This window comes from Nyctibius grandis, chromosome 13 (assembly GCF_013368605.1).
Source record: "Nyctibius grandis isolate bNycGra1 chromosome 13, bNycGra1.pri, whole genome shotgun sequence".
In the NCBI taxonomy this organism is placed as follows: domain Eukaryota; kingdom Metazoa; phylum Chordata; class Aves; order Nyctibiiformes; family Nyctibiidae; genus Nyctibius; species Nyctibius grandis.
This window is the reverse complement of record NC_090670.1, coordinates 13,163,797-13,173,089: the sequence shown is the minus strand read 5'-3', so window position 1 is coordinate 13,173,089 and position 9,293 is coordinate 13,163,797. Positions and strand designations below refer to the sequence as shown.

Genomic DNA, 9,293 nt, shown 5'->3' with positions numbered 1-9,293 from the left:
ACATATATTTTACATTTAGTGTTACCAACTCATCTTCCCTGATTTCTGCATCCAAATATAATATTCCTACCTGCCAAGATATAAAAAAGGCACAGATCATACAACTTTTTTGCTAATGAAAATGACAATTGTTACATCACACATATTTCAGAGTCCACTAAAATATTGAAAAAGGTGGACCAGAATGTGAACTGACACAGGACATAAAACGACATAGCATTTCATGAAGAACTTGTTAGATTGAAAACAGAAGCCAATTTGATTACTGCAAACACTATTTATTCTGAAAATTGAAATTGAGCAGTGAATCTGACCCGATGTATTAAAATGGTACAACTGAACAGAAAGTTTACCAATGCACAGCTCAGTATTTTTAAAACAAACAAAAAAGAATCTTTCATTGTTGGAACTGCAACATGTACTTGAAAGCGATTTTCGGAAATTCAGATATTTTTATGCAAATATTTGAATAACTTCTTATTCTGAAAACAACTGCATACTGTTGATGTTAAAAAAGGCTAACAGAGAACATATGTTCATTTCATGCCCTGCGCCATCTTGCCTACTATTTGTCTTTGGCCTAACAAGTTTCTCTAACATGGAATAGGAATTACTGAAACAGTATAGGAAATATGACTTTAGAATTATGCAGTTTAGGGTACTCCATTCACCAGCGGCTGTTGACCATCTGCGCTGTCCGTTTTCTCTTTCTTCTGGTTACGTTCTTTACCCGTGCGCAGCCGGCTACCTTCATTGGAGGTATTCTGTAATGTTTTAGTGTGGACACTCCTTTCATTATTGCAGTCAATTCTGATCTGGAACAAGTCAGAGTTATATAAAGCATTCTCTTCCTTTCATCTACCCCTTACGCGTTTGCAACCTTAGCAGCCTGGGAGGAACACTTTTTATTAAATACTCGGAACCACAGCCTTATGGCTTTTTTAAATGTATCCAGCTGAAATGGAGAGTGTGTGAATTCTCTTCTGTTCAAAAATGCCACATACTCGTGACCTAAAAAAAACCCCAAAATGAAAAAGCTCCTGTTTACCTAGCCTTAGAAGCTAAAAAGTATTTTTCCAGTGTGTTTGTGCAATAGAAAGTTGAAGAACTAACAGCAGACGGAACTCTGAAACATCGTTTCACTTTCAATAATTTAACTGCCTACATGTTGTGTACAATCATCTTTTTTGAAAAAAAAGAAACATAGAAAAGCTGCCATGAAATGACACTAAGACTTAAAAAACAAAAAAATCTACTCAGTCTTTTTTTGAATCTGAAAAAAAGTTTCATTTAATCCATCAAAAAGACTTCTCTAGCTTTTTTAAGTGGTCACAAAAAACTTCAAAAAGCATTTTGAAAGCAAAATTTTTATGCTTGTAAAGGGGGTGAGCCTTGAAATATTACAAAATTTTTACAACTTGATCAGTCAGGTTTCAATGATATGCAAGTAGTTATTTTCATACAGAAATCTCAACCAAATCTCAGAGCAACAGAAAAAAATCGTGACTTGTTCATAAGTGCCTTAAGTTTCTTTTTCAGCACCACAATTCTCCACTGTCCACTTGAAACTTTGCAAGTTAATTATTACTTAACTATAAAAGTTGTGTGGCCATAAAAAATTTTTTTTGGCACATTGTTTGAATTTCAGATGCGTATTCAGGTACTACACCTTTGAAGTTCAGCACTCCCACTTGGAAAACCAAGCATTTAGGTCACTTGTTCCATTTTTTCCCCCCTCCTTTCTTAAACAGGCTTTCTAAAATCAAACCAAGAGTCATCTCAATCTCCCATCGGAACCATGACTCCTGGTAACAGCATGCAGAAGGCGACAGCTTGAAGCTGCTCATTATTTCTTCCTCCCAACATAACTCATCCTATGCGGTAAGAGATGGTGGAAGGTTTGCACATTATCATTTGAAGCAAGAACAGTTTCCATGTAGAGAAACTTAGCAGATATACATAAAATATCAGCCTGAACAACTTTATGCAAGAAAACATTTGAAAAAATTGCAGAAATATCTTCATAAAAGGCCATAAAATATTTAAGGTTATAAAATATTTCAATATATGACTTGAACAGTTTCTTGATGTGCATTTTAACTTACTTTCTAGATTGCATAGCCTTCAATTGCAAATGTTTCATTTAGTAGTGAAGGTAGTTTCTGAAGTTTAATCTTTCTTACTCTGAAGAATCTGGCTACAACACACTCTCTCTTTATATAAAGTGTTAAGGATTCTCCTCCCTCAGGCATATAGGCGACTGACAACAATACACAACACAGCAAGAAACAAAAGCTAAAACCAAAAAGCTAGTAAGAACAAAGACTGAAATCAAGCTGGTTAGTAAACCCTTGGGACTCGTGATCAGAGGTCTAACCAAAAGGAAAGCTAAGCTAACATTACAAAGTTGCATCTTTACACAACTTGATGATTGCGATTCCTGCATATATGTTACAAAACTACACAGAACTCTTGTAGATCTGACTGCGGAATTAGGGAATAAGGAACCACAAGGCCACTGTGTTGCTTGCGGCTTTGAAGACTCTAATGTCAGTACATGACACTTAAGCAATTTAAACAGTGCAGACTTCCAATAAGAGAAAAATTACCTCAAGAGATCCATCTGCTGTTCTCCCTTTTGCATCTCTTGAGTTGCGCTGACGGTTATCTGTTCGTGACTGTTCATCATTTCCTGTAATAAGAATTCATCAACTAAGTTGTTCGACAAGAACACATGATCTTCTTTTACTCAAAACTTACACAAGCGTAATAGGGAATTACTTCAAAATTTTCATGCTAAAGAACATTAAACAAATATTCTTAGGAACATACAACAACAGTTCTTAAACTATGGGCCAAGAATCACTAAAGAAAATGTTCTCAGGTGTTAATCAACGTAAACCCCATAGTGTTTAAAACCACCACATTTTAAAAGAGACTGTCCCCTGACTTAAGAAAAAACACCATATGGCTTATGAACTTTCTAAATTCCACATTACACCTTTTTTTCAAAAAATCTTATTAAATTAAGCAATACCCATACTTTGAAAAAAACATTTCAAGAAATAAGCAGAGTTGTAGACAAAAATATTCAAACAAATAAATATAATGAAATATCACATTATAAAACATATGTATTCAACTTATTTAATTTCTCCCATCTTACTTTTGCCTGGTCCTTCACATTGAACACAACTTACAACCTTATATAATCCAGTTGCATGAAAATCAAATACAAGAACATGGGAATACGAATAGTTGAATGAGTAAGGCAGATTATAAAAGATTTTTCTATATCCATTGACAAACTAGAACTCGATTCCTTGACCTCCATGTGTGATGGCACAGCCCACAAACTTCTGAGTCAAGATGCATATTAGGAAAGCAAATGATTGAGAATGCTATCCCAATTTATTTATAGAAGGAAGAAAGGCTTTATATAATGTATGAATAAACACTGGGGTAGAATGCCTCCTCAGCAATTCTGCAGATACCACCAAACTGTAGGAAGTGGTTTGATACACTGAAAGTCAGGGTTGCTAATCACAAGGACCTCAACAAGCTGAAGGAATGGGTTGACAGAAAACTCATTAGCTTCAAAGATGAATCCCAAGTCCCAGAGCTTCAACAGGACAACCCCAGGCAATAGCACACGCTGTGGACTGACTGTGTATGCTGCAGCTTCACACAAAGGGAGCTGTCCTGGTGGACAACAACTTGAATAAGACATGAGTGTGCTCCTGCAACAATGACAGCTGACTGAATAATTGGTTGTGTTAGTAGGAGTGTGGCCAGCAGGTCAAAAGAAGGGATCATTCCCCTCTGCTGAATGTTCAACACATCTGAAACAAAATATTCAATTTAAGAGATTGACAAAGTGGAGAGAGTTCAGGAGAGGGCCACCAGGATGGTGAGGAGGCTGGAGCAGACGACAAAACATGAGGCTGACAGAAGTGAGTTTGCTTAAGGATTCAAACACTGACCTCTTTTTCAAAATTAAGTCTACATTTACCTTTGAATCCTCCGCGACCCCTCCCTCCTTGCCCTCTTGCACCACCTCCACGTCTTCGCCCATCTCCTCTACGAAGGTAGTTGTCTCGCTCCTCTTCTGCTGGGGCTGCTGACCAATCACTAAGTTCATCTCTGTGATCAGATTCTGTTTCAGAAGCATTTGATGCTTCAGAATTAGTTCCTATCAAGAGGATAAAAAAAAATCCAAACGTGCCAGAGTACCTTAGCATGAAAATACTATCATAGAATAAAAAAAAAGTATGTATTTTAAAATGATCTTTTTTTTTGTTAATAAACAGTTCTGGGATTTTTTGCCTCCCAACCTCTATAACATACATAATACAGAAATGCGTATAATATACATTACTTCTTCAAAAGGTCAAGACAGACATAAATAAAAGTTAAAAGTGTGTTTAAGGTTAAATAATTGTGCCACATGTTTCTAGTTACTTGGTGTTACCAGCCTATCAATATATCATTGAATCTACTATGCAAATGTAATTAGTAAAATGTAAGAAGTCTAATAGACTAGACTTTCTTCCATATTTCTAAAACTGAAAGTTCCGAATATAACGTGTCCTGTCTCATCTCATCACTGCAACTCTGCTATGAAAAGAAAAATATTCCATCATGAAACAGCCTGTAACACACACTACAAAAGCAGAGAACAAAGTTAGAATGCTAGAAATGTATGCAATCCAAAGTAACTGGCCATTACAATTTTTCCAGTTACCAAATTACCTTCACCGATAAAAGCTGGTTCTTTTCCCAAATTTTTTCCCCTATAACCCTGTCATTAGCCAAGTGAGCTCACATCTTCTAAAACCAGTAAATGGGCTTCAGCACAAAAACATTCATTTTGTAGTATGTAAAACATAAGCTAAGACTGTCTTATTAAGCTCATACTACAGGCCTTTCAGTCAGGACAAATACCAGCTGACCTACATTATGGATAATGAAGTAATAGATTGCTCTGAAGAAGCACAATCCTGAAAACTATTCATTAATGAATTATACAAGGCTTTAAAGAGGAACACTATATTTTGGTGACTATGCTCTTCTAGTAAAAACATAAAAGTTCAATTTCATATGAGGTAAATAGCTTTTCTGCAAATTGAGCTACACAGTATTTTCACTTATAAGTATTTATATTAAGATAGCCTCTTACAGGCTCAAATGAAAACTGAGGCTTTATTATTAGGAAGTGGTCAAAATATAGATAAAATAACAATCCTTGCTCTGAAGAGTTCATAATATAGAATACCTAAGCATGCTGTAAGAGACAGGAACTGCATGGAAATAAGTTTAGATTACATATAAGCACTACATTTTACTTCAGAATATTTTCTACAGCATAAAGCTCTATATAATCTTAAAGTATTAATACTCAATATTAACTGAATTTCTGTTTTAACAGCTCTGTTTCCAAGTCCAGTCTTTTTCAAGAACTCAAAAGACCAACTGGCCACTCTTAAAACTGTAAGTGTACTTCTAGTTACCTACCTGAGGCGTAGCCCGGACCACGTCTGCTATGCCCTCTGTTTCTGTAAGGTCGACTACCGCGTCCAAGTCCTGGACCATCATCAGTCATGTACCCTTTTTCCTTATCTGTACGATTTGGTGGTGGCCTAGAAGTAGCTCCAATCTGTCGAAGCTGCTCATCAATTTGCAATCTTTCCAAACGCAGCTGGTCCACTTCCTACACAAACACAAGCATAGCAAGTCATATGTCACCACTGTTTAATCATCTGAATGTACAGACATGCAGTTCTCAGAAAGTAATAGCACTTAAGTATTACAACTAATAAGCTATTTAAGACAAGTAGTAACTCAACTTTGAGAATAATTTGTTTACCAAAAAAACTTTCAAATGTTCAAATCTATTACCAATACAATTCCCTCTGTGGCACAGTTGGCAAGTTTAGGTTTGTTTAAAATAGATATATCAAGAAAAAGCACTCAGATCAACTGTTTTCAGAAGATACAATTAACTATACTTCAGTATTAAATTTATGAGAACTTTACCCTTAAGGAAGTTAAACATTCTTTAAATAGAGAAATTAACACTCCTTTATTTTTGAGCACTGTAACGTAACCCATTTATAGCATTCCAACAGTGGCATAATTTAAACTTTTTAAATTCCAACACAAGCTTCTTGCACTGTTGCACATAACTATGAGTTGATACAGTACATTTGATGTTGATGCCCTATTGCGTATCTTTTACAAAGAGTTTGCTTAATAAACTTTGTCTGGAGGCTCAGAAACACAGAAAATCTTAAAGGAACAAGTCAGCTCCACTTCTTGTCAGTGAACTGGAGGACATTATTCTGAAACTGAACCACAACACAACAGGCCACTAAGACGATAACGTTTTATGTGTGTGTATGTTAAATGGGATGAGAAGGCCGAGATTAAAACCTCCAAGATAAGAATCTATCCTCTGGCTGTTATACAGACTGATGAACACTATTGTACGTGCCCTTCTGTGCAGAAAGGTTAGAAGGACAGTATTAAGAGAAAGTGACTCTAATTGACAATGAACTGAAGAATCTAAAAAAACTGCTGGGCTATTAAGCATTTTCCACTCACGTCAGTACCCATTTAAGTACTGACTCACATGCAAGTACCCATTTCAGGTGGCCAAAGAAGTTAAATCAGGGATACCTTCTGAAATAATAGTGAGAATACAAGAAAGGAGCTTGATTTTTAGTACTGGTTTTCTTGTGGTACTTTCTCTGCCTCTACTACCTGATAGCTGCAGAGCTGCTGTATCGCTGCTCCAAAACACCGATAAATCCAAGTGCTCCACAAGCAGGATTAAAAGGTATAGTTACTGAGTAGGTAAGAAAGGGAACAAAAGTAGTTTCTTCTTCTCGCTCCTCCGATATCTGTACTGAGAAGTTTCTTTTAGCTCTGCACTGAAATTTTAGCATTCTAGAAGATTCAATGATAGCTCCTGCACAGACTGGACATGCATCAAATTATGAAAGGTCTGGAGGTTTCAAAAGAGATGCAAGTATGTTATATTTAATTAAATGAACTCAAGCAGTCCCTACTGTCAGCATCTGGCCCTGCCAGCAAAGATTGAGCACCCGGCCATAAAAACCATAAGCAAAAGCAACTATAAGCAATAACGTGGGATATTTTTTGCTCCCTATACAAAAGACAACAAGCAGTGCAGACTGCTGGAGAAGAAGCCAAGAGGCAAACACAACACAAAAAGCTGAATCGCCTACAAAACATCCTCAAATATGAAATGTCAATTAACTACAGAAAAAGAAGTTCAGGGTTTTCTAATAAAATGCCCACTGTATACAAGATCTCTGCATAGAACGCTGCTTGCTTCGCAGCTGCATGAGGGACTGACTATTCCTTGTATATAAATTTGTCAGCATTTTTTGATAGATTTTTAAAATTTTTTCTTATTCTTTTGTATTTTGCATTCTGAAAAAAATTGGTTTTCGCTCCATCCTTCAGATAAATGACTCTTTTAATAAAACATGGCTTTTACAAGAAAGCTTTTTATACTGAAAACCTGTTATAACACCAATTTCTCAACAGCCTTTGCTGCCTGAACAGATTTGGATCATCTTATTGTCACCATCTTAAGTATTGATAGGAAAACTTTAGAAAAACATCATTTTTCTCACCTTTAAATAATTAAGATGATAATCCAGAAGAACAGTTGCATTAGTGATGCTGTCCTTGGTTCCCACAAACACAAATGGTACCATTCCCTAAAACACAATAACAGTAGTCCTATGGTTATTGATTAGGCATCAAACACTGAAGAGAACCAAACATATTACTGTAAAACTTCAATGCAATTTTTACAACATGGATAATCATAACTTAAGAAAAAAGAGACAATAGTATATTTAAATTTTGACCTTGGCTAGATCATGTAGTCTAATACCCTTTATGCAAAGAGCTTTTTTTGATAAGAAAATTTAGATCATATGCATCACAATGCCAACATTTATTTTTCTGAACAAGTAAAAAAAAAAAAAAAAAGAGTAAATTCAAAACACTTCAGGTCTCCTCCATTGATAATTAATACCACCTTTGCTGATCACATGTCTACTCTGTCACACCAGGTTCTTTTAGGCTACACATCAGTAAAGAAACCTTTGATCTTTTAAAAATCAAATCAAATTAACACCATGTCATAAAACAAAGCTTGATCTTTCTTGGGGATCTCTCAATTTCTAAAAGTCAAGCGTTTTGTTTAAGTGATTCAACAAACACCTGAAAAACGTAAAGCTGGAAATTCTAATGCCTGAAATTATGACACTTAGAGATAAAATACATAAAGACTAACTTAGGCAGCCAAAGCAGGCTAAGAAATCTACCTAAAAGGGCCCCTGAGTGCTGAAAACAACCAACCTTTAGCAGATGTAAGGATAATTTCCACATGAAAACTTCTGATGCTAAAATAGGTCTATGCAGCACTTCAGAGGTGTGACTGCAGCCCACACAGACCCCATGAGCTAGCTTTAAACTACTTGACTCTTGTACCAGCTGCAGCATAAGCTTCATGGTGGACCAGAGAAGTCAACCTGAAAGTGTCATAAACACTCAGCTGCTGAAACCTATGCTATTACAGACCCAGAGCTCAGCTACATCTACTGAATTCATTTGAATTTTGCTTTGGTATCTCATCATGACCTCTATAGACACCATTAATTTTCATTGTACACATACCCTTTACAGAACTGCATTCCAAAGGAGGGTTTTTTTGCAAAAGTGAAGTTATTTGAGACACTAATGTCTTAAAAAATAATACATGCACAGTATGCTGAGGGTCCCTAAGAGTGGTAAGTCTATAATTTGTCTCTGCTTTTTGTGTTTGGTTTTTTTTTTCTTTTTCTTTTACACACAAACTTTTGTTAGATCCTACACATTTGCATTAAATAACAACGAAAAAAATTACACAATCCTCTAATCCTAAGAAACCTCAACACCAACTTTCATGAGCATTAGAAATCCTTTAGCCACAGGCATTGTTGACTGAACTGTTTTGTTATCTGGGGTATTCTAAGTTTCACAAATATTTAATACAACCTGATAAAGAGCAATGAAATTTCTACTAAACTGGCATTAACTAGCACATGGTATCAATTAATAAAAGATCACAAGACAACTGTTTTAAAAAGGCATTTAAGGAAACAGCTTGTTGTTGCTTTTAGCAGTGTATTCTAGGTATAGCAATGCCAACTATTAAAATGAGCTGGTAACAGTGTCAAGCAATTTCAGCCATACAAAAGTATCAAAGTGCT

The 9,293-nt window shown here is 35.7% G+C and overlaps 1 protein-coding gene across 3 annotated transcripts in view; it reads right to left on the bottom strand.

Annotated features, from left to right (window-relative positions):
• Positions 1-257: 257 nt before the first annotated feature.
• The window catches only part of FMR1 (fragile X messenger ribonucleoprotein 1), a 33,498-nt gene continuing 24,462 nt past the window's right edge, over positions 258-9,293 (bottom strand). The window contains exons 11-15 of one of the 3 annotated variants that reach the window (XM_068411959.1): positions 7,665-7,751; positions 5,515-5,710; positions 4,013-4,192; positions 2,610-2,692; positions 258-815 (exon numbers count right to left, since the gene is read on the bottom strand). In XM_068411959.1, the coding sequence (XP_068268060.1) occupies positions 654-815; positions 2,610-2,692; positions 4,013-4,192; positions 5,515-5,710; positions 7,665-7,751 (708 nt within the window). In that variant the 3' untranslated portion in view covers positions 258-653. The remainder of the gene's footprint in view (positions 816-2,609; positions 2,693-4,012; positions 4,193-5,514; positions 5,711-7,664; positions 7,752-9,293) is intronic. The other 2 variants (XM_068411960.1, XM_068411961.1) reach the window with 2 other exon arrangements.